Below are 26,201 nucleotides of genomic sequence, written 5' to 3'. Positions count from 1 at the left end.
GCTGGGTGTGATTTGTCACTTTCGGAACGTCGGCCGGGGCCGACCGATATCACGCCAACCCCCCCTCACCCTCACCCTCACCCTCACCCCACACACACACAGTCTCGGCATAGCGCCACCTACTGGTAAACAGTATCTCAAGAACCGTTTGTCCGATCGACTTCAAACTCGGGGGGGGGGGGCGTGGGGATTTTAGCCCGGCAGAGTGCAGTTCGAGATTTCGTGCAGTTTGGCATACCGCCACCTACTGGCAACACAAAAAGTAGTTTATCATCGACTTCAAACTGCTGGGAACCGCCCAGAACTCTCCAAACCGGTCTTTTTACCTTCTGGGCAGAGCGTGTTCTGCAGCCAGCTCTCCTGCACCTGTTTCAGCAGCTCCACCTCACTAAACACAGCCAGGCATTCACCAGGACAGCTCACACAGCAACCTATTCTCTTTGCTGTCAACATGAAACCAAAGGTCGCGCCTATTTCTTTAAATGACAGCATGTTGTGCCATGTTGTGATTATTTTCTACTCAATAGTGACGTTTGCTGCCTGCTACTGTGCATAGAGCTGCAGTGACTTGACTTGCTGACAATATCACACTTGATGGATTATACTTTAAAAACTAAATATTCCTGCAGTGGTAATAGTTTTGTTTAAGTTCATTATCCCATAAATGTTACTGTGAAAGCTGCAAGAGAGAGAGAGAGAGAGAGAGAGAGAGAGAGAGAGAGAGAGAGAGAGAGAGAGAGAGAGAGAGAGAGAGAGAGGTGGGAGAGACTGAGGGAGATGGAGAGGGAGAGAGAGGAGAGAGAGAGGCGTGAGAGACTGAGGGAGAGAGAGCGGGAGAGATACTGAGGGAGAGAGAGGGGGAGAGAGACTGAGGGAGAGAGAGCGGGAGAGACTGAGGGAGAGAGAGAGACTGAGGGAGAGAGAGAGGTGGGAGAGACTGAGGGAGAGAGAGAGGGAGATGGAGAGGGAGAGAGAGGAGAGAGAGAGGCGTGAGAGACTGAGGGAGAGAGAGCGGGAGAGATACTGAGGGAGAGAGAGGGGGAGAGAGACTGAGGGAGAGAGAGACTGAGGGAGAGAGAGAGACTGAGGGAGAGAGAGCGGGAGAGATACTGAGGGAGAGAGAGGGGGAGAGAGACTGAGGGAGAGAGAGCGGGAGAGACTGAGGGAGAGAGAGAGACTGAGGGAGAGAGAGGGAGAGAGAGAGAGGGGGAGAGAGAGAGGGGGGGAGAGACTGAGGGAGAGAGAGGGAGAGAGAGAGGGAGACGAGAGCAACTGAGGGAGAGAGAGACTGAGGGAGAGAGAGACTGAGGGAGAGAGACTGAGGGAGAGAGAGAGGGGGAGAGAGAGAGGGGGGGAGAGACTGAGGGAGAGAGAGCGGGAGAGACTGAGGGAGAGAGAGAGACTGAGGGAGAGAGAGGGAGAGAGAGAGAGAGGGGGAGAGAGAGAGGGGGGGAGAGACTGAGGGAGAGAGAGGGAGAGAGAGAGGGAGACGAGAGCAACTGAGGGAGAGAGAGACTGAGGGAGAGAGACTGAGGGAGAGAGAGAGGGGGAGAGAGAGAGGGGGAGAGAGACTGAGGGAGAGAGACTGGCTGAAAAGAAGGCTTAAGCCGTTAGGTCGTAAAGTTACGACCAACTTAGCTTAAGACCAGTGTAAGACCAGTTGGTGCAACTGGCCCCTGTAGTGTATTAACAGTAGATGACTTGTGTTGGCTGATAGCCTACAGTAAGTAACCTCTTTCCCTGCATGCATGATATAGCCTATTAAGATGAACCCCACACGTGGACCATTTAGATATACTGAAATAGGCTAGAATTAAATTCTCACACATCCCTTAAAGAAACACACATTGTTTACATGTGTATGTTATAGCCTATGATGAAGGAAACCTCTAATTACAGTAAGCGTGCAGTTAGAATGTGGACATTAGATTAGGCACAACATATGTTTTAGCCTAAACAGAGTGATGATATTAATATATAGGCTACAATGTAATAAGCCCTGTTGTATTAACCTACAAAGGATTAGTAGATGTATCTATAATGACCGCTGTGTTTTGGATATGTCTGATGCACACGGACAACCTGGCATTTACACAAATGAATTGGAGGGAATGAAAGAAGCAACACTGATTGGTTGTGTGGATGTTAACGGCCTCACCAAGCTCACCACGTCTTTGAATCATTTAATTAATTCATCCTCTTAGTTAATCCTGCATGAATCACTGTTGCTGCGCGAGCGCAAGTGACATTCTGCACATCACGGAGAATAGCAGATGACTTGGGAACGCCCATTCATTTGCTCTGCGCCCCTCTGTGTGTGTGTGTGTGTGTGTGTGTGTGTGTGTGTGTGTGTGTGTGTGTGTTTTTGTTTGTTTGTTTGTGCGTGTGTGTGTGAGAGAGAGAGAGAGAGTGAGGATGTGACAGTTATAGAACACAGTGTTATTGGTATGCGATGGTGTTGATGTGATGTATGATGCGATGGTGTGGAGATGTCCAAATTACGCATGGAGATTACAGTATCCATTGTGCAATTTAATTCAAATTAGTATATGACATTTGTTTTGGAATCTACGGATTCACCTGTTCACGTTGGTTTCCAGACCAACGATGCCTGGACGCCAGGCCAAGTGAGGCCGACCGAGAGAGAGGGTTGGTCGACAGCTACGAGTTACAATAGTATACTATATACCTATACTATATATACACAATATATATACAATAACGAGTTGTTAGTAGCCTCCCTTTCTAACAATCACTGGATGCTAATTCCCAGTCCCAAACTGATATACCATTTATGTGTGCTATATGGTTAGCATGGAAGATATGTTTCACCCCTAGACAACAAACGATGCCAAAATTACTTAATGAAAATATATACATCCATTTGCAACCGTAACATTTGAGGCCTCGTCCGAATGGCGCATCGTCTCCAGAGTCTCCACCAAGCGCGGACTGCATAATCGGGCACGTCGGGCAAATGCCCGGTGGCCTGGCCTGGCCTGGCCTGGCCTGCAAAAACAAAAACAATTTTTTTTTTGTGCCCCCAGTCAGGCCACTCACTGAACAGCAGGCCAGGCGCCGCCTACTGGTTTACTAGTGGTTTTATTACTTTATTCAGGGTTAAAGTGGGTGCATCTCATTGTAAAATTGGACTCGGCCCAAGTTGGGCTTCAAATGGCCCAAATTGGGCTTCAAACGGCCCAAATCTGGCTTCAAACGGCCCAAATTGGGCTTCAAACAGCCCAAGTCTGGCTTCAAACGACCCTTTGGACGCTTTCGGATGCCGGCACGCGCGTCGGCCCGTATCGGCCTGGCCTGCTTGGTTAATTATAATGAATTATAATCCCAGTCCGCCCCTGGTCTTCACCCTAGAAATTGAGCGTGTGAGCTACTCGGTGACATCATCACTGATTTGTGACCCATATTGTGACATCATAAATCCCAGAACATGTTGCGCCCATGGCACATTGTCTCCAGAGTAATTAAAATTGTCTAAGGCGGGCGGTGTTAGGTTAGGTGTTAGGTCTCCACCCTAGAAATTGAGCTCGCGTAGACAATGCACATCATCTCCAGTCTCCTCCCTATAATCGAGAGTTAAATTAGGTTGTAGTTTGCAGGCTGCCAGGTTGGGTTGGGGGCTCCATTGTCACATATTTTAACGGGGCGAGCTGGCTCTCTTAACGGTTTGGTTTGGTGCCGGCCTTTAAAAAGCCTGACCCACACAGACAACATAAACATTCTAAATTGCCCCTATACTTCCTGTTACAATGTTTGCTAATACAATAACTGGCAGGAAACAGGTTTCAAACTGTTCCTAGCAACACAGTTCTGTGAAAACTGTCTATATGTTGAGGTTTAGTTTTTAAGACTGAATGGATTGAAGAGGAAGGAAGTGGATTTCCTTGATTTTCTTTAAAAAAGAGCGCAGGAGAGACAGAGGAGACGAATGGGAGATTCTACAATAAGTAAGTGAGTCAAGTGGGCTGAATGAATGGAGAAATGTCTCACTGCTGCTTCTGACTTTTGTTCATCAAAAAGAAAAGAAAAATACAGCTTGAATTTCTGGACGTTTTTCTCTGCGATCTGACCTGGGACTGACGTTTGAATGCAAGTTAAATAAATAAATATATAAATAAATAAATAAATAAATAAATAAATAAATAAATAAATAAATAAATAAATACTGAGGGGGGCATTTATTTTTCAAAACGTGTAGCGACATCCGGCCAGTAAAAGGGATCGATGTCTATATGGGACTTGGCTTTTAATTGAAGTTTTATGGTATTAATAGACTGACTGTTTATTTCTTCAATTTCATCATAACACATCTTATTTCAGAATAGGTTGAATGAATAGATGTCACACATGAGCTTTCTATTTCAATATAAACTGGATCAAACTAAATACACACTTACACTTCCTCAGGCCTGGTTTCAACCACCGCACTGCATCATGGTCCACACTGTGGGGGAGGGGGGTAAATAAAGTCAGACATCTCTTTGATCATTGAACCTTCATAACCTTCCATAGGAGGGATTTTCCAGACGCTGTGATTCATATCCTCCATTCAACATCAAACAATATTCCTCAGCTTCAACTTTATGAATCAGAGTCAATGGGCCTGTTCGGATAGCTCTACTCAGCGTACTTTTGATACTCCAATTGAAGAGGTAGTGTGTTCACACTGTACAGTATATTAATTTTGTGTAGGCGAGAATGCAAGAATTTCTGAGTACAGACCGGGGGCTTACTCAATATACTCATCTCCCCCATAATGCATTGTGACTCTTCAGGTGGAGACTGAAATCATTGCCCAACACGGTATATTTGTAAAAAATTTCACACACTATTTCATAACTTCTGTCACTATTTGAGGTGGATAACCAGGTGTAAATTAATTTGACAGCGCCAGCATTACGAAAATCTGGGGGGGGAGGGGGCACCTTCTGTGTCGCAATTTTGTTAGGGCACAAGACCACATGCCAGGACACAAAGGCCATTGTTTTATTGACATCGTGAAGAGTGATTTTTCTGAAATGTGTGTTAAAATGAGCTAATGACACATCCTTTGCATAAGGCAGGTTACATTAGCAGGCTGGTAGCAGGGCACTGCCAAGGTGGCATTAGGGATATCAGGGCATCATGGCCAGTGGGAGGGGCGCAATTCCCATCATGCTTGGCCCCGTTAGATAACTGCAACTGTAAATGTGTAACGTTAACAGTGATGAATAACTGCTGTCCATTAGGGACTGTGGACTGGACTGATCTGATGACACCGACCGAGCGGCGAGCACCGTGGAGGCTAACGTTATGGAGACCCAACAGGCACAATGCTGTCATATATTACGTTTAAAGTGTTGTAACGTTAATCTGCATGTGGCTCATTAGGTGTTACTCGTATGCTCTTCTGAGACGTCTAAAGTTAAGTACATATAGCTGATGAGTTTAGTCATTAACCCGGGATCATTGCAATAACATATCAGCCAAAATGCTGCTACACAATACAATGATTTACTATTTAACATTAATGGCTGGTGAATTTGAAGGTAATCTGTCAGTGCAATGTTAGATTTTCATGCTTGACCAGAGGATATTGTTATTATTTGCTTGCTTTTGTCAGAATAAACAGAGATTGCCTCCAAAGAGATCCAATTGTGTTATTGTTGTTGTATAATGTGCTAAATCATGTGACGTTACATCTGAATCATGTATCACATGACATGCAGACGAGGAGCTCATTCTCTGTTGTCTGGTCAGAGGCACGGTTTGATCAAATGATAAGATGTTCATGTTGAGTGAACGCCAAACAGCTGACTCTGAACAGCCCTTGACCAGAAGATGTTAAAGGTAGGGATGCAGCGATCCACATTTTTTCTGTTCTGATCCGATTCTGATATACTATGTCCAGCAGCTCTCCCTGTAGAAAACCCTGTGGAAACTGGCCTTATTTCTCCATGCTGGCCAGCAGCTCTCCCTGTGGAAACAAGTTGTCGGCTGCTGACATTGTGTTCAGCTTGACAGCTTGATTTTAATTTCTATTCATTTTTCTAATTTCTATTTTGCTCCACTCAGCTCAGCTCTGCCTGGTGCAGCTAGTCCAGCTGGACCCACTCAGCTCAGCCCTGCCTGGTGCCAGTTAGTCCAGCTGGACCCACTCAGCTCAGGCCTGCCTGGTGCAGCTAGTCCAGCTGGACCCACTCAGCTCAGCCCTGCCTGGTGCAGCTAGTCCAGCTGGACCCACTCAGCTCAGGCCTGCGTGGTGCAGCTAGTCCAGCTGGACTCACTCAGCTCAGCCTGCCTGGTGCAGCTAGTCCAGCTGGACTCACTCAGCTCAGCCTGCCTGGTGCAGCTAGTCCACCTGGACCCACTCAGCTTAGCCCTGCCTGGTGCACCTAGTCCAGCTAGACCCACTCAGCTCAGCCCTGCCTGGTGCAGCTAGTCCAGCTGGACCCACTCAGCTCAGCCCTGCCTGGTGCAGCTAGTCCAGCTGGACTCACTCATCTCAGCCTGCCTGCCTGCCTGGTGCAGCTAGTCCAGCTGGACTCACTCAGCTCAGCCCTGCCTGGTGCCAGTTAGTCCAGCTGGACCCACTCAGCTCAGCCCTGCCTGGTGCAGCTAGTCCAGCTGGACCCACTCAGCTCAGCCCTGCCTGGTGCAGCTAGTTCAGCTGGATGGTGGTTCGACTCATTACATTTACATTACATTACGTCATTTGGCAGACGCTTTTATCCAAAGTGACTTACAATAACACATTTTTGTCAGCAATAGAGCAATCAACTATGCAACACAGTAGTGATGCACGGGTCACCCAGAACCCGCCGGGTCCCGCGGGCTGGCCCGCTCTGCAGGCGGTCTTGGTTGGCAAATTATGAAAATATCGCGGGTGCGGGCGTGGCAGGCTCAGAACGTGACAAAGCAACATTATTAAATAATTTAGAGCAGTGAAACACGCAGAGTAATTAACCTTAAGACGTGAACTCTCTCTCACACGTAGGCCTACGCCTACACACAATCAGACAGACTCCTGCTGCACTCTCTATAGCCTACATGGAGTAAAGAAACGCTTCAATGAGGTAGCCTATGTGCTCTCAAAACAAACATTTTGGAAGGATTATTCGCTGTAATTATTATTTGCAAGTGTCCATAAAACTAATGCCACTGCAGATTTTCTGTTGTGGACTCGACTGTGATCTATTTGTCAACTTTACTGCAACGTGAGTAGGCTGTGAACAATTGAGAGTGCATGAGGTAATTAAAAGAAATCAGACAGCGTCAGCGAGTCTGAAGCTGTATCTGCAAGCCGTCTGCACCTGCAGGTGCAGTAGTCAAGTTGTATGCAACAATTGAGAGTGCATGAGGTAATTAAAAGAAATGGGGAAGAATAAGAAGTGTTTCTGTAGCCTACCTCTAGCTACCTCCATTTGAAGACCTTGGATTAATTGAAGAAAGACCGATAATAGCGGAGTTTGACGAAGCAGAAAGAAATCGACGACATGAAAGCAGCCGCGCAACGCATGTGAGTGTGTGTGTGTGAGAGAGAGAAAGAGAGAGGGGGGGGGGAGAGACGGAGTTACTTTGCACACCATTGGAGAGCTCTGCTGTGCTCCTCCCGAGTCCGGAGACATATTACATTAAATTGGCCGTTGCGGGCTGCTGGGTTGGGCTGGGTTCAGAATTTTCAGATATTTTAACGGGCTGGGCGGGGCGGGCTGGCTCCAATGACTGGTTGGGTTGGGGCGGGCCTTAAAAAACCCTGACCCGCGCATCACTACAACACAGTCTATGACAACTACAACATCTGAAGGAATAGTGGTAAAGTTAAGTTCGTATTTTTTTTTTCGAGAGAGAAAGAAGTTAGTTCAAGAAGGGCCCAGATGGAGCATGAAAAGGTGTGTCTTTAGTCTTTTCCGAAAGACTAAAGACACACTCGAGTCATGTCGACTCGCCAACATGACTCACACCTCCAGGCAGGGCTTGCTTGTTTATCCACATTTACCAGTGTGTTGGGAAATGTATACATTTTAAAATTGACCCTAATTTAGACACATCTACCATTCTCAGCCTGTTTAAAATTATAAAAAACCTACAAATGCTGCAAAACATGTGTGTGACTCTCAGTCTTCTAGCAGATGTTCCCTCTCCATACCTGAGTCTCCACTGTCCAACAGACAACAGCTTCACTGAGGCTCCTGGATGATTGTAGCTCAGGTCCAGCTCTCTCAGATGGGAGGGGTTGGAGCTGAGAGCTGAGGCCAGAGAAGCACAGCCAACCTCTGTGAGCAGACAGCCTGACAGCCTGCACGCATGCACGTACACACACACACACACACACACACACACACACACACACACACACACACACAGGAAGACACACATAGGTTAGGTTAGGTTAAGTTTATTTGATATGGACATCACAGAGCATTGGAGATGTAACATACATGTATGCACAGATACACAGTGTTAAGTGTTCATAGCGGAACGCTAATTTCAATACGTGTCCACAGGCGACTCCTACACCAAAACACAACCCAAGAGGACATACCCAAAAAAAAGCAAAATCAAATATAAAAAACCACAAGAGTAAAGCTATACATACAAATGTATTGACTAGAAAGTCACTATACAGAAAGTCACTAAAATACACCCCAGAGGACATACCCGAAAATAAACATAATCAAATATAAAACCACGTGAGGAAAGCTATACATACAAATATTCAAGGATGTACATACAATACAGTACACACAATGTACACACAATACAGACATAATACACAGAGTACCACCAGAGGTCTACAAGGGTATTAAGTGTGAGAACACAGTTGTTTCTCTTTTAACCATGACTTAATACCCCTGTTAAAAACATTAAAATCGTGTTGTGTTTTCAGCTCAGTAGGTAGACTGTTCCATAGTTTGATTGATTGATTTATTTTGGTGAAAAAGTCAACACAGATACAGGGAAACAGACAGGTTCACCCAGGATAAAAACACAATAAAGCCTTGCGGCTTGTTTCCATTGCGGTCCTGAAACGTACAACATTTAGAGACATAAACACACACAAATGGGAATCACCATTCAATACTCGAATTATGGACTACAGTTTTGCTCCTTTAACAGAGAAAACTGATTGTCTTGCTGCCAGAGTTTCAAATAGTAGAGCGAGGGGATAAGCTCCCAAAAATACAGGAATTGTGGACTTTTTGAAAGGAACATGACATTTCTCACATAGTCAGGGAATAGCATAAGGTTTATTTTCAGATGTGGAGGGAAGTCAGATTTGACCAACATTCCAAGATGGCCACCATTTTCCCGCGTCTAATGTAATATGCTTATAACAATTATGCACTGTTTCAAAGAAGCACGCAATTTCTCACATAGTGAGTGAATACCATAAGGTGTATTGTCAGATGTGGAGGGAAGTCAGATTTGAGCTCAAATCCAAGATGGCTGCCATTCTCCTGGGTCTAATGTACAAATGTGCTTATAACACTTGTGCACTCCTTGTATAAAAAGCATGACACTTCTCACGTAGTGAGTCAATACCATAAGGTTTATTGTCAGATGTGGAAGGAAGTCAGATTTGACCTCAAATACAAGATGGCCGTCATTCCTCCCTAGTCTAATGTTCAAGTGTGCTCATACCAGGATAAAACTTTCACAAATCTCAAAGTATTTCTTGGTGAGAGTGTAGGGTCCTCTTGGTAATCTAGTCCAGATTGGAAAAGCCTAAGTGTAATGGTCTTTGAACTAGACCTGGTTTTATGCAGTCTAGATGGGCAAAAACAATGAAATCTTCCATTTTCCATTTTCACAGATAGGATAAAAGTTTCCCAAATCTCAAAGTGTTTCTTGGTGAGGGTGTCAGCCGGGGCCCCTTGGTAATCTAGCCCAGATTTGAAAGGTCTAAGTGTAATGTACTTTGAACTGGACCTGGTTTTATGTGGTCTAGATGGGGAAAAACTATGAAATCTCAGTGAAACCACCTATTATTTTGCTTTTCACAAATGGGATAAAAGTTTCACAAATCAGATAGTCAGTGAATACCATAATTCCTCAGATCTAATGTACAAATTTGCTTATAACAATAATTGTGCACTTTTTCAAGTGCACAAGTGCTAGTAACATAATTACTTAAACCCATTCAACCTCTTACATAATCATCTATAAACAGTATAGATGATTAGTTTATCTAACAAAGTCCAGTTCTTTGCATGGCAGACAGCTGGCAACTGAAAGGCCTTCAGCTGAGAGCACCAACTGAAGCTCACTGCAACTGTAAATATTAGAGTATGAACCACAAAAAGAAATGTAACTGCTGACCAGTTGCTGCTGTATTGTCTTCCAGGAGGATCTGTTGGTGAACGTATTCAATGTGACTTTTCAGGTTGTTTTCTCCTCATTCAAACTCTAAGTCGAGTATTCTGTCAGTAAAGATGTTTTAAATTAAATTTAACTTTGATTCAGGAGGAAAATTCAGGAGGAAAATTAAACTTAGAGAAATAGTGATTTTGCATAGTTATGAAAGTCAACACTGCCTGATATGAACATTTGTATTGTAAGATTTTCAGCTTCATCAGTCAACACTAATAGTTTATCATTTATTGTTTCTTTTGAATCTAACCCTCTAAAAACAGATCATAGCTCTCAGTGGAAACTCTTTGATTAAAACCAGCTACATGTTGGATGTTCTCATTAATAAACTGCTTTGAAATCACTTATAATACAAAAAAAACTGTCTCCAATATTTGCGTTTTCATTTCAGTTTTGCACTCAATTTAACATATTGTGACAAGTCCTTTGCTTCAGGTTTCACCAACAGAGGCAGTGTGGAGAGAAATAATGAAATATTCTCTCAGCAGAGAGAGAGTAGAGCTGAAAGATGGTTTCTCAGCTGGTTTCAAAAATCACTTCAGCAGGAAAATGAGGGTTCACATATTTTCTTTGACATTCATGTGCAGAGCAGATTTTATTTCTGACCCCCCCCTCCCCCCATTTTTCTCTCCAATTGTACTTGGCCAATTCCCCCTGCTGCTCTAGTGGCTGCCCCGGTCACTGCTCCACCCTCTTCCAATCTGGGGAGAGCCAAGACTAGCGCCATGCTTCCTCTGACACATGCACATTTGCCAGCCACTTCTTTTCACCTGACAAGGGAGTTTCACCGGCAGGACGTAGCACGTGGGAGGATCACGTTATTCCCACCAGTTTCCTTCCCCCCGAACAGGCGTCCCGACCGACCAGAGGAGGCGCGAGTGCAGCGACCAGGATACATACCCCCAATCCAGCTTCCCACCCTCAGGCACAGCCAATCGTGCCTGTATGGACGCCCGACCAAGCCGGAGGTAACACGTGGATGCAACCCTCGTGTTGGCAGGGAATCTACCGCTACACTACCCGGACGCCCATGTAGAACATAATTTAAATGGTCTGTTGAACAGCAACAGTGATCCTGACCTGAGAGTCTCCAGTTTACAGTGTGGACTCCCCAGTCCAGCTGAGAGCAGCATCAGTCCAGTATCCTGGAAATCATTGTTGCTCAGATCCAGCTCTCTCAGAATAGAGGCATGGGAGCTGAGAGCTGAGGCCAGAGCTTCACAGCTTCTCTCTGACAGCTGACAGACACTCAGCCTGAAGGACAAGAAGACATGTTATTCTCTTATATTGTCATTATTGTATTATTTGTACTGACAAGACTTTATTGATGAGGCTAACTGACCATTATACCGTCGCTGTTGTGCCAGGACCTCGAATGTCCCTTTTTTCACTTTTTTACTTTATGTCATAAATCAGTGCCATTGGTCACCCTTCACGTCTCTGTGTGTTTTTTACCAAATGCAACCAATGGAAAAGTATTAAAACGAGCTTGTGAGTAAATCTCGTAACGCCATTCGCCCTCAATCTGTCAGTCAAACCTCGAAATTCATCCCCTACCTCCATCTGTACCCCCCCACGCAGGACAATAAACCCGGAAAAGTCACACGGCAGACGTGCTCATATCGCTTTGACTAATCCTGGCTTCCTCTGACGTTAATAGATCAATACAATGTTTTCCAGTTCCTAGGCTGCAAACTTGTTTTAACATGCAAATCGGAGTGGTTTCTGAAGAGAATAAAGTAATGTTAACGCTACGTTATGTCACACTGTTCTCACCCCATGCCCAAGCCCCCGTCTCGGCCATGAGAGACTCAGAGCACTGCTGCTGCTGCTGCGCGCGCATCCGCGGCCCGGAGCTTGGTGCTCGTGCATGAGCATACGACTCTCTCCCGCCTGACTGGCCAGTGAAATTCAGGACCAAAACTAGCCTGCTTTAAATGTGTTCAGCAGCATTTTAATGAATGCATTTTCTATCTAACTGGGAACCAGACAACATTATGTTAAAACTGGGGAGATGAAGAGGTCACCTTCCTACTGGTTAAAATCCAGCTGCTCTATTCTGAAGCAGCTGGAGAGGAACAGAGAGAGGTGCAGTAACAATGACAAGATATCAGAGTATGGATGATCTTCTCTCAGTCACTGAGCTTCACTGCTGTGTATATGAAGCTGGATCAATAAAATCCAAATCCTTATGTAAAACCTGCAGGGCGACCTTTGCAGATTCAGGAATCCTGTTTTGAGAGACGAGAAATGTGTTGAATCAACTGAGAAAAACTGCAAAGTGCAAACTGATTTTACCTGAGAGTTTCCAGTCTGCAGTCTGGACTTTCCAGTACAGCAGAGAACAGATTCAGACCTGAGTCATGCAGGTCATTGCAACTCAAGTCCAGCTCTCTCAGAAGGGAGGGTTTGGACTCCAGAGCTGAGGCCAGGTATTTACAGCCAGTCTTTGATAAGCTGCAGCCACTCAATCTGAAGAAAGAATAAAGCAAAAACATTACATGAAATATTGCAGAGGGCTTACTGGCTTACTAGACTGTAGTCTTTCCATCTGAAACCAGACAGCCTGTCACATCTCTGTCTCAGGATTTCTCCATTTCCCCTCAACACATTCTATAACCAACCAGATGAATACATCTGCAGTTTGTGCCTTGACGTTTGTGACCTTAGGTCCAGAATGCACTTCTTATTGGGACAATATGGCAATTTTCTCTGGAAATAATTGTAATAAAAAGTTGAATTTGAGTTGGGTGGGAAACTTACCCCTAACTGCACCGTAACTTAATGGGAACTTGACCTTAATTTAACCTGAACTCTCTAATTGTCTCTACTGGAGCAACAGATGAGAGTGAATCACAGAATTTGGGGTTTTATCAATTCCAGAAAGCTATGAGGGATCCGATCAACCGAGCAGCATTTTGGTAAACAAACCGCGTCACTGGGTGGCAACAGCAATGGAACCCTATGGAGCGTGAGCTTTGAGAGGCTTGAGTGTCTGACTAGTCGGCTGACTCTGTTTACATTTTAAAAACTGCGACAGTTCACACAACTTTAACACGATATGCATATATTATACATCAAATTATTTAGCTAATTCTGCTCTCACTCAGAATGTATGAAAATATGAGTGATGGTGATGTATAGTTTTTGAGATATTAACGTTTGTTTTGCTCAACTCATACGAATAACTGCCGCGGGGTTCCGCATTTCTGGGTAGCAAGTGACGTCACGCTGATTCGTCTTATACAAGCCAAGGTTCTACCAGAGTTCACATCACACCCCTTTAAGTCTGGAAACACCTACATTGAACAACACCTCTGGTGTCCCAAGTGCATTTTACATCAGAATATGTATTCGAATTGGAGTTATGATAGAACAATTCATTTTACCACAAAGGAATTTACTCAGGAAGATAAAATGTTGCACTGTCTGATAGGGATGGTACCAAGCACCGATATCATTTGGTACCGGTTCCTGATTGGTCGGTACCAGGAATTAACTCATTCACCGCCAGTTTAGGACTGCCAATATTTAGCACAGGCCAAAGATTTTCATAATTGTTGGTCATCTTTCAAGACCCACAGTAAATTATCTATTAGCACCAGAGTGATTTGCAATACCTCAAAATGAAGATGTACGTCTCTGGGTTCACCAGGAAAAAAAAAGTGAGCTTTTAGCATGTTCTGTACTCTACTTATAGCCATTTATATACACCCTGTTTTCCCCCAAAAGTTCTCCCAGAGAAAATGAACAGGAGAAAAGGCAATTTTTGTAAAAGGGCACAATCTCAGGCATAACTCACTCTCAATTCTTTTATTTTGAACTGTATTGACATCAGACATGTAAATATTATTCGTTAGGACACAAATGACAAAAAAAAAATATATATATATATATATATATACACATGAAGTGCTTTTTTTTTACATTCAACAATACAGTTTACTCGGTGTGAGTGTGCAGACAGACAGACAGACAGACAGACAGACAGACACACCGACAGACAGACAGACAGACAGACAGACAGACAGACACACACACACACACACACACACACACACACACACGATCCCCCTTTTAGATTTCTAACCCAACATAGGATAAGCAATAACCACGCCCTGTGGCGCTGGGATTGGCCAGGAGCAACACTGGAGGGCACGCAGCCCAGCGATTTCATGAACCAACTGAAGAGCTCTTGAGAAGGACAGCGGGCTGCTGTGAGTGCCTTCTGCCCGCTGCTGCCTAGCTGTTCCTGTGTTTATTTTTGATTTGTTCTGGTACACCCGTCCTCGTCCATGTCTCCCTGTCATATCAACTCTGCTATTTGATCGTTCCCGTTTTCCCCTCGGTTATTCAACACGTCCTCACCGCCCTCGCAAACTGATCGATCATTTCCTCATTCCTCCGATGATCAAACACATCTCTTGATTACTTTCTCCCGTTTTCTCCTGGCTGGCACAGAGGAAGGCGACTCCAGCTCGTGCAGCGCGCCGAGGGCGTTTCAATGGCGTTTCTCCTGTCTGCACAAGGAAGCGTTACCCGTTCTCTGCTTTTCCTCTTGCTCAATTTCAAAACAACAGCTGCGGTATGTGTTTGATCGCGTGCTGTCGGCTACCCTTTGAAGGCAGGGACCTGTGTCTGTGTCACAGGCTGGGCAAGTGTTTGCTGCAGGCGCTGCACCAATAAAAACAAAAACACGTCAAACACGTCATTGGCGGGGAGGGCTATTTCTGATAACACGTCAAAGACGTCATTGGCGGTGAATGAGTTAATAAGGTCCTGGACGTTCGGTGCTGCTATTGTTTTTTTGTTTTTTTTTACCATTCCCTAACAATGATGAAGCGGCACCAGGCTTTTGATGTTGCGTGTTTACACTCCTGTGCTGTGACTACATTTGCGGCAGGTTTAAAAGATCAGTAGTATATTTGGAAGAAAACTAGTTTTATGATGGGAGGCATCGCGTTGCTGATTCACACAACAATATAAATACAATAATCTGATAAAGCGAACGACTGCCCTGTGATGATTCTGAGACAGAGATAAATCTCTGCCTCGCGTTGCACAAACCTCACAGTGCTTTGCTGAACCTGACCTATTTTCTGACAGTCACAGAATATTATGTGGACTTTGCCAACTCTGAATACAGAACAACAACGTACAGCGACGGTGTTCACTTTGTAACATGTTAGCTTGCAGTAAATTAGTTACATCCAGAGCCATCCGTTCAGATAAAGTTGGTCCACAAACTCCACGTAACGTAACTGACTATCTTGCTGGTTTGTTTCATAATCCTTTGAAAACGGGTGTGATTTATCCAGACTTAAGGAAGAAAACGTTTTGTAAATGAAAATATGCCCCAGTAAAGAGATGTATTGCAGGCAACTTTGTTAGTGTCGAGTTTCCAGTCAGTGACGTGCACAATGCATTCTGGGTGTTGTAGCATGATTCCCCCTTAAGAGTGACATGGGGAAAACTACAGCCGTTTTCTCTGGTCAAATGGCTCCAATTTAAAAACAAGGCTAGGTCGAAACATAGCATATGGCCGGCGTGAGAAAGTGTTGATGAGCCTGTTGTCAGCCAAAGTGGCTGGCCGATTTGAAATTGTACCAGCCGTGCACATTTGTTTACCAGGCAGGCATGTTTTGTAATCCCACTTTTGTGCGAACAAATGTCAATAAAGTGTCAATAAAGGCAGGCATGGGACAAAAGTAGGTGCGGTCTTTGATTGGCAGGTAAATGTCAGTTGGGATCTTGTGGATACAGAGCAAATGGAATAACAGCAATCTGTTCAGATTTGAGGATTTTAGAGCGGTCTAATGACGGACAGGTCTGTGAGATGCACATTCACTGCATGGTGACGCACTGTGTCCCTTCCTCTGTGTGTGTGTGTGTGTGTGTGTGTGTGTGTGTGTGTGTGTGTGTGCTCGCTGAGCCTGCCCTGTCACTATATACAGAGCCTACCCTGTTGGATAGGATTTGGTGACAGTAAATCCCGCAATTACACAGGTGAGCTTCAAGTTCAGCGCCCTCAGCGGCTTTCATACTCCCCCCGAATCGCACGCTATTAACTTGTATATTGATGCAACCCTCGTTAACAGTGTGTCAGAATACATTCCGCAATAAGACAGCATTCTCTGCGTTATTATGGAACACGTATGTACGAGCGGCCAATAACGATATAACGAGAAATCTGGGCCAAGATATGGACCAAAAATATTATCTCTGTATTTTTTTCTCCTTTTGACGCCATTGACTGTATATGCATGCAGGCACGCACGCACGCAGACACACACACTTAACATAGCAGGCTGGCATCTTCGAACGAGTGAAAGAATGATAAACATTGCCTTAACCTTACCACAGCTCAGACTTCCTTTTCCTTACATCATTGGTTATCGCTGCCTGCTTGGTAACTGACGAGAGACGTGCTGCTCGGTGTAACGAGCTGCAGCTTTGATGTTTGCCTTTGCCTCCTTATATGCGTCTCGTAAATGTTGTCGCCTCTCTCATGTTCAACAACGTTTTGCCACAACACAACCTGCATTTTGCTCGGCCCGGGCTTGGTCTTAGTTTCACAGCGGTCTGCTAAAAGCAGAAATTAACACATCACGGTGATCATTTGACAGCGGAGTTTCAGTTTCTCAGCGGAGTAGTTTCACAGCAGAGTAGGCAGAACAACTCTGGTTCCCAAATCTGCCACTAAATCTGCCTGGACAAAGAAAGATACAGGGCCATCTTTGCCGGCCAAAAATAATTCAATTTTCTACTGCATAGGTGGCCGGTGCCACAATATATATATGCTGACAAGCCGCAATGCCGATGCCCCCCTATTGTGCCCACAGGTTATGAGATGCACCAATGTTAACCTAACTGGACCCCAGGTGGCCTAGGTTTAATAAATCATCATATTCACAGAAGTGAAATAGGCTTTCTCAGGAATTTAACTTGTAATAAGTAATAAAATAACTGTTGAATCTTTATGCATCTCTTCATGTCATGTCTTTATTTTTTGCACCAAATTATGGAGAGTAGTATCTCTAAGAGTATTGATATATATGATATATGATATGATATATATTGGTATCGATAAGCAGTACCGATATCGATAAAATCAATAGGTATCGATAGGTATTGATGAAAGGTATCGATAAAATCCAAACGATACCTATGCCTACTGTCTGATTTCAGATGGAAAGACACAATAGAGATAGAGCAAATTACAATATTCATATCAGCACATTATCAAATAGGTCTGACCTGAGAGTCTCTAATCTGCAGTTTGGACTCTCCAGTCCGGTAGAGAGCAGCTTCACACTTGAGTTCTCCAGGTAGCTGTCACTCAGGTCCAGCTCTGTCAGATGGGAGGGGTCGGACTTCAGAGATGAGGCCACAACTTCACAGTGAGCGTCTGTCAAATCGCAGAACCTCAATCTGAATAAATAATAAAGAAGGAGTTGGACTTCAGAGCTGAGACCAGGACTTCAGAGCTCAGGTCTCTCAGAGTTCACAGCCACAAAATCTGTTAACAGATTTAATGTAAAATGAGAGATTATCAAAGCAGAACTGAGACTATAGCATACCAATCATAACATATACAGCATACTAACTAACTACGTCTACTACGACTAGTAGTATTACTACCAGTACCACCACCACCAATAATAATGATAATAATAGTAAAAAAAATAATTAACAACAACAACAACAATAATGATGATGATAATGACTAGGACAATAATAATGATAATGGTTGTTGTTGTTACTAGTGCAATACCCGTGCCCGTTCCCTCCCTCCCTTTCTCCCCATTCACCCGCCCCCCCATGGGTACATCTACCCATTCCCCTTCCCCCATTCATACATCATGCTCTCCCACTCTTCTCCGCCCCCCGATTGGTGCAGTACCCATTATGCAGTGCCCGGTCCCCTCCCCCTTGACATCACTGATGTCACAATAAAAATGTCAAAATAAAAATCATTATTATTTATACAGTATCATATTATTTGAATTTTTCCAAAAGGGGTTAATGTATCAGTAAAAACCACACATAAAATAATTCATAAATGCAAATTCATGGAAGCCTTTCTGTAAAAAGTGATTAAAAGTGGAATGAAAAATGACAGAGATTTTCAGCCTGAGCTCCACAGGCAGTTCAACTTTTGATTAAAAAAAAACAGCCTGGCACCATTAGAGTCAGTCAGGCTTCACCACAGATTTGGTCGGGTTTTAAGTTTTGAGCCTAAAACACAAAATTCATAAATACCTCTGAAGGCAGAATAATACAAGGGGGATCTTTCATAGAAATTACACCAATAAAGAGTTGATAGACGAATGAATGAAACGCACAACCTATCTGTTAGATAACTAATTGGAATGTGAAACTGAACCTGGAACAGTAATGACATTTATAGTAGGTTAGACTACTGCAATAGCCTTTTTTCTGGTCTCTCCAAAAAAGAACTTAGGCAACTTCAACTCATTCAGAATGCTGCTGCTAGAGTACTAACGAAGACTAAGAAAGCTGATCATATCACTCCAGTTCTTAAGTCCTTACATTGGTTGCCAGTGTGTCAGAGAATAGATTTTAAAATACTGTTATTAGTCTATAAATCACTTAATGGCCTAGGCCCAAAATACATAGCTGAATTGCTCCCACGCTACGAACCGTCTAGAACTCTTAGGTCAACAGGGTCCAGCTTATTAACTGTCCCTAGGATCAAATCAAATCACGGGAAGGCTGCATTTACCCACTATGCTTCTGCTAGCTGGAACAAATTGCCTGAAGACCTCAGATCTGCCCCAACCTTACTTACTTTTAAAAATAGACTAAAGACTTTTATGTTTACCGTCGCTTTTAACTGCTGACAGCTACTATGCAAACCCAATGAGTCCTCTATAAGTTTTAGCTCTTTCTGCAACTGCTGCGCCTGCTGCCTATTGCACTTTTTTATACTCTTTTTTTTTTTAAGTTTTGTTGTGATGCTTTTAAATGTCCATTTTATTTCTTCTTTTCGTTTATTTTCCTGTAATACACTTTTTATACTCTTTTTTTTAAAGTTGTTGTGATGCTTTTAAATGTCCGTTTTACTCTCTTCTTTTCTTTTATTTTCCTGTCAACCATTTTATGTGAAGCACTTTGAATTGCCTCTGTGTATGAAATGTGCTATACAAATAAACTTGACTTGACTTGACTTGACTTTACTCTGTTAGAGGAAAAAGTAATGTAATTACTGTGTGCCACTGCTACAGTATGTAGAACAACAGTTGTGTATGTTTGAGGAACTATATATCTTTATAGTAATTCTGATTGTGTCAGCTACTGTATATGAAGGTCGCTCTACACTGTTCTATACTGTTGGTATTCACATCAGGACTAACTTTCCCACACCCCCAGAGCCTCTGGCCGTGGCAGAGGCACTGGTCTCCTCATCTCTCCCAAATGGACGTACACTGTCACCTCTCTCTCTCATCTGTCCATATCCTCTTTGTAGTCCAATGCAGTTGCCGTATCCCTACCCATCAAGCTCAACATTGTGGTAATCTACCGCCCGCCTGGTCATGCTTGGTGACTTTCTCGACGAGCTGGACACCCTTCTCTCCGTCTTTCCTGAGCATGGTACTCCACTCATTCTTCTGGGCGATTTCAACATCCAGCCAGTAACCTTACAATCTCTGCCTTTCCTTTTTTTTTTTATACTTTATTGCAAGATTTCAATTTGTTTTTTACATAGATTTGCATTAACTGTTTATACTTCTACATAACATACTTACAATATTTTATGTATTTTTTATGTGAGAAAAGAAAAAGGACAATAATATACAACAGCCATTGTAATTGTATTGAAAAAAAAACCCAGCAACAAATACTTTAAATTTAAAAAAAAAAGAAGAGAAAAAAAAATAAAAAAAAATTGCATGCCTACTCACATACACACAGTCACACACACACATGCTTCCACACACAAAGAAAAGCGAGGAAAAAAAAAAAAAAAAAACCACAGACACAACACACACACATACACACACACACACACACGTACATACATACACACACACACACACACACTCACACACACACACGCCCCTTAACTCTTCAGTAATTCCTCGGCACAGAAAAACTTCATTTTCAGGTGTGTTCCGTATAGTTAATCCATTTATTCCATCGTTTCAAGTACTCTACCTCTAAGTTTTGGATTCTGTAAGTTATTTTTTCCATTTTTAGAATGTTGTTTATATTTGACTTCCATTTATTAAAGACGGGTGGAGTAGGTTTTAACCAATTCCTTGTTATCTGCTTCATGGCTACGATTCTAAGTATTCTATAAAGATATCTATCTATTTCTAATGTGAGTTCAGGTGGTGGTATTCCTAAAATTATATGTTTTGGTTCAAATGCCTTTTTAGTTTGGAAAATGTTTGTAAGACAGGTTATAATTAATTGCCAGAAAGTTTTCAGTGATGGACAAAAAAAGAAAACATGTGAATGGTTTGCACTCTCTTCACCACAATTTCTCCAGCAATCTGGTTTAATAGATGCTGTAAACTTGGACTGTATTATTGGTGTGATAAAGAACCTTGTATATATTTTCCACGAAAACTCCCTCCAAAACTTATAGTTCGTTGTTTTATGTATTGTTTTGTATGTTTTGCCATTCTTCTTCTTTTAAACATAAGCCTAGTTCTGCATTCCATTTAGTCCTTATTGTGTCTTCTTGTATTTCATTATTTTCTTCTAGCATTTGATATATTTTAGAGAGGATATTGTTAGTGTCTACATTATAGTTCTTTATCATAAACCTTGTTAAAGGATGCTGTTCTTGATTGCCTTCTCTATTTTGGAAATTACTGATATAGCTCCTAAGTTGTAGATATTTATAAAAGTTTGACTGGGCTAAAATAAATTTATTTGATATTGCTTCAAAGGAAATTATATCATTTTTAATTAACATTTCCGAGAATATTTGTAAACCTTTTGATGACCAGAGTTTTAATATATTGTCCATTTTATTCGGTTTAAATTGAGGATCCCAAGCCATTTCTCTGAGATAAAATAGTTCATTATTTATTTTATATTTTTTGCAGATTTGTTTCCAGTTATTTAATGTATTATTTGTGCATCTATTTTGTCCTTTTAATTGTGCCATGTCTTTTTTTATCTATAAAAGGTAAGGTCTTTATTGAAAATGGTGCCAGCTCTTTTTCTATCATAAACCACTTAGCTCTTGTGTTGTCGTTAGTCCACTTCATTATAGTACTGATGATGAATCTCTGCCTTTCCTTAACTTCTTCTCATCCTTTGACCTCTACCTCTCTCAATCTCCTCCTACTCACAAAGCAGGGAATGTGCTTGACCTGGTCTTCACCAGATCCTCCACCTCTAACCTCACTGCGACTCCTCTTTCTGTATCCGACCACCACTTTATCACCTTCTCTCTTCCCATCCCCCTCCCCTCCTCCCACCCATCACCCCCCTCACTCGACCACCACCCGACGCAACCTAAAAACTCTCTCACCTAACTCCCTCTCTTCTACCGTCCTCTCCTTGCTTCCCTCAGCCGAGCAGTTTGCTCTCCTGTCCACTGACGAGGCTTCCACCACTCCTCTATCCTCTCCTCCGCTCTTGATTCTCTCTGCCCACTCACCACTAAGCCTGCCCGATCCTCTCCCCCTGCTCCTTGGCTAACCGAATCTCTGCAAACTTATCGAACAGAGCTTCGGGCAGCTGAGAGAAAATGGAGAAAATCACATCACCCTGAAGATCTCTCTTCCTACCACCTTATCCACGCCAACTTCACCTCTGCTGTCTCCAAAGCAAAAACCTCCTTCTTCATCTCTGAAATCCAGCCCTCTGCATCCAACCCCAGTAAACTATTTTCCACCTTCTCCACGCTCCTCAACCCTCCCTCCCCTCCCCCTCTCTGCTGATGATTTTGTAACCTTCTTTACTAAAAAGGTGGATGACATCAGCTCCTCCTTCCATCCTCCAGGTACCCTCACTAACACTCCCGACTCCAATCCTGCTTCTCTGCCCCCTGTCCCTGGATTTACTTCCTTCTCTCCCCTCTCTCCTGATGAAGTGCTTAAACTCATCAGCTCTAACCGAGCCACCTACTGCCCCCTCAATCCTATCCCTTCCTCTCTCCTCCAAATCATCTCACCTGACATATCTCCCTTCCTCACTACCTTCATAAACTCCTCTCTGTCCTCAGGTCTTGTTCAGGCTGCTCTAAAAACTGCAAGAGTCAAGCCTCTGCTTAAGAAACCCTCCCTTGACCCTACTGCTATTCAGAACTAGAGACCTGTCTCTCTTCTCTCATTCCTTTCCAAAACCCTGGAACAAGCAGCGTCCGGACAAATTTCTCTCTATCTCTCCCAGAATGACCTCCTGGACCCTCTGCAGTCCGGTTTCAAGGCTTCTCACTCCACTGAGACAGCTCTTCTTGCAGTCACATAGGCCCTTCACACTGCTAAGGCCTCATCCCTCTCCTCTGTCCTTGTCCTCCTTGACCTGTCTGCTGCCTTCGATACAGTCAACCACCAAATCCTTCTTTCCACTCTGTCTGACCTCGGTATTTCAGGGTCTGCACACTCTTGGTTTGCTTCCTATCTCTCGAACCACTCATACCAGGTCTTATGGAGAGGGTCCCTCTCCAGATCCTGCCCTCCTACCACCGGTGTCCCCCAGGGCTCAGTAAGGGCCCCTTACTTTTCCTTCTCTATATCAGATCTCTTGCCCATGTGATCTCATCTCATGGCTTTTCTTATCACTGCTATGCTGATAACACCCAGCTTTTCCTTTCCTTCCCGCCCTCCGACACTCAAATCGAGGCTCGCATCTCTGCATGCCTCAAAGACATTGGCGACTGGATGTGTGCCCACCACCTCAAGCTCAACCTTGGTAAGACAGAGCTACTCTTCCTCCCAGGGAAAGACTGCCCTCTCGCAGATCTCTCCATCTCCATTGACAATACCACTGTACTTCCCTCCCAAACAGCTAAGAACCTTGGGGTGATCCTTGACAACCAGCTGTCTTGCTCAGCCAACATAGCTGCGACAGCACGCTCTTGTAGGTTCTCCCTCTACAACATCCGCAAAATCCGTCCCTTTCTCACAAGAGAAGCGACTCAACTCCTGGTCCAGTCACTTATCATCTAGCCTGGACTACTGCAACGTGCTCCTGGCCGCCCTACCTGCCACCGACATCCGACCACTTCAGCTCATTCAGAACGCTGCAGCCCGTCTGGTATTCAACCAACCCAAATTCTCTCATGTCACTCCCCTCTTCCAGGACCTCCACTGGCTTCCCATCTCGGCACGCATCAAATTCAAGACACTGGTACTGGCCTACAGGGCAACACACCAGTCAGCTCCCCTGTACCTGCAATCTATGGTCAGGTTCCAAACCTCTCAGCGCTCCCTTCGCTTCTCCACCAGTGCAGGACGCCTTGCCCCTCCTTCGCTACGGGGGCTCAAAAGTCGCTCATCCCGATCTCGACTCTTCTCGTCCCTGGCACCTCAATGGTGGAACGAGCTTCCACCTTCGGTCAGGACAGCTGAATCACTGCCGATCTTTTGGAAAAGACTAAAGACACACCTTTTCAGGCTCCATCTGGGCCGTTCTTGAACTAACTTCTTTCTCTCTCTTTCAAAAAAAAAAAACTAAACTAAACTTGTATCACTGTTCCTTCAGAAGTTGTAGTTGTCATAGACTGTGTTGCATAAGTTGATTGCTCTATTGCTGACAAAAATGTGTTATTGTAAGTCGCTTTGGATAAAAGCATCTGCCAAATGATGTAATGTAATGTAATGACTAACCAAGCCTTCCTGCAGTTCCTCACAGCTGGGATCAGCCTCTGTCGCCCAATCGTTGATGTGTTGTAGGCCTCCAGGTCCAACACATCGAGAACGTCCTCTGACATCTGCAGTATGTTGGCCAGAGCTGAGCAGTGGATCTCAGAGAGTTGATCTGATCTGTTCTCTGACTTCAGGAACTGTTGGATCTCCTGATGTACTGACTGGTCATTCATCTCTACCAAACAGTGGAAGATGTTGATGCTTCTGTCTGGAGAGGTATCTAAGTGCTCCCTTTTTGACCTATCAGTGTGCATCTTCTTCAGGTTGCTGATGGCACTCTGGATGCTTTCTGGTCTGCTCTCTGTCTGACCCAGCACGCCTCGCAAGAGTTTCTGGCTAGACTCCAGTGAGAGACCATGAAGGAAGCGGACAAAGAGGTCCAGGTGGCCATTTTCACTCTTAAGGGATTTGACCATGGCTCTCCTCAGGAAGACATCCAGGGATTGTTCACTGCCTTTAGATGTTTCTTCTTCTTCTTCTTCACCACCCAGGAATGTCTCCAGAACCTCCTTATCCCTGTTTGTGTGACAGTGGAGCATGTAGACAGCAGCCAGAAACTCCTGAATGCTCAGATGGACAAAGCAGAATACCTTGTCCTGCTGGTACAGCACACACTCCTCTTTAAAGATCTGTGTGAAGACTCCTGAGTACACTGAGGCTGCTGTGATATCAATGCCACACTTCTTCAGGTCAGCTTCATAGAAGATCAGGTTGCGTGTCTCCAGCTGCTCAAAAGCCAGTTTTCCCAGAGAGAGAATCATCTCCCTGGTCTCTGTCTCAGTTCTCCCAGGAAACTTGATGTTTTGCTGCTTGGACTGAACCAGCAGGAAGTGGATGTACATCTCAGTCAGGGTCTTGGGCAGGTCCTCTCTCTCACTGGCTTTCAACAGATGCTCCAGAACTGTAGCAGTGATCCAGCAGAAGACTGGGATGTGGCACATGATGTAGAGGGTTTGTGACGTCTTGATGTCGTTGATTATACTTCTGGCCTGCTGTTCATCTGTGAATCTCTTCGTGAAGTACTCTTCCTTCTGTTCATCAGTGAAGCCTCTCACCTCTGTCACCATGTCAACACACTCAGGAGGGATCCGATTGGCTGCTGCAGGTCGTGTGGTTACCCAGATGTGAGCGAAGGGAAGCAGATTCCCCTTGATGAGGTTTGTCAGCAACACGTCCACTGAGGTCGACTCTGTGACATCAGTCAGGATCTCGTTGTTCTCAAAGTCGAGAGGAAGTCGACACTCATCCAGACCATCAAGAATTAACACAACCTGGAACTCATTAAAGCTGCAGATTCCTGCTTTTTTTATGTCAGGAGAGAAGAGATGAAGAAGTTTCACCAAGCTGAACTCCCCTTTCAGCAGATTCAGCTGTCGGAAAGTGAACAGAAATATGAAGTGTATATCCTTGTTGGCTTTGTCTTCAGCCCAGTCCAGAGTGAACTTCTGTGTTAAGACTGTTTTCCCAATGCCAGCCACTCCCATTGTCATCACTGTTCTTTTTGGTTTATCTCTTCCAGGTAAGGGTTTAAAGATGTCTTCAGATCTGATTTTTGTTTCTGGTCTCGCTGGTTTCCTGGATGCTGCTACCATCTGTCTGACCTCATGTTGATCATTGACCGCTCCAGTTGCTCCCACTGTGATGTAAAGCTGTGTGTAGATCTGACTCAGAAGTGTTTTGTTTCCTGCTTTAGGAAACCATTCATCCAGACACTCAAACTTTTGCTTCAGATTAGATTTGTGTTGACGTTGACACGCAGCAAGAGTTTCTGAAAGACCAAACAACATATTCAATCAATGAGTGAGTAAAGAGTAATGCAAACATTTCCTGATAATTTACACATTCCAAACTCCATGGACTCAATTCAGCTTGTTACTGGTGGGTGGACAAGCAGGTCCTGCCTGGTTGTTATTACTCAACCAGGAGTTTTAGAGCTGACCAGGCCAAGGCACACCTGTGCAATAATCATGATGTTTA

General features: G+C 44.0%; 1 protein-coding gene across 1 annotated transcript in view; it reads right to left on the bottom strand.

Moving 5' to 3' along the window:
• LOC310791590 (uncharacterized protein) overlaps positions 1-25,816 on the bottom strand; it is a gene marked incomplete at both ends in the record, with an annotated part of 26,929 nt that extends 1,113 nt beyond the window's left edge. The window contains 9 exons of the mRNA XM_083653257.1: positions 4,416-4,428; positions 8,167-8,289; positions 11,457-11,592; positions 12,670-12,843; positions 17,629-17,802; positions 22,055-22,092; positions 24,311-24,733; positions 24,776-24,958; positions 25,325-25,816. Of these exons, the coding sequence (XP_083509383.1) occupies positions 4,416-4,428; positions 8,167-8,289; positions 11,457-11,592; positions 12,670-12,843; positions 17,629-17,802; positions 22,055-22,092; positions 24,311-24,733; positions 24,776-24,958; positions 25,325-25,816 (1,756 nt within the window). The remainder of the gene's footprint in view (positions 1-4,415; positions 4,429-8,166; positions 8,290-11,456; positions 11,593-12,669; positions 12,844-17,628; positions 17,803-22,054; positions 22,093-24,310; positions 24,734-24,775; positions 24,959-25,324) is intronic.
• Between the last annotated feature and the right edge of the window lie 385 nt (positions 25,817-26,201).

This window comes from Poromitra crassiceps (assembly GCF_964638095.1).
Source record: "Poromitra crassiceps genome assembly, chromosome: 16".
NCBI lineage: Eukaryota > Metazoa > Chordata > Actinopteri > Beryciformes > Melamphaidae > Poromitra > Poromitra crassiceps.
Note: the sequence above shows the minus strand (reverse complement) of the source record. Positions and strands in the feature narration are given on the sequence as shown.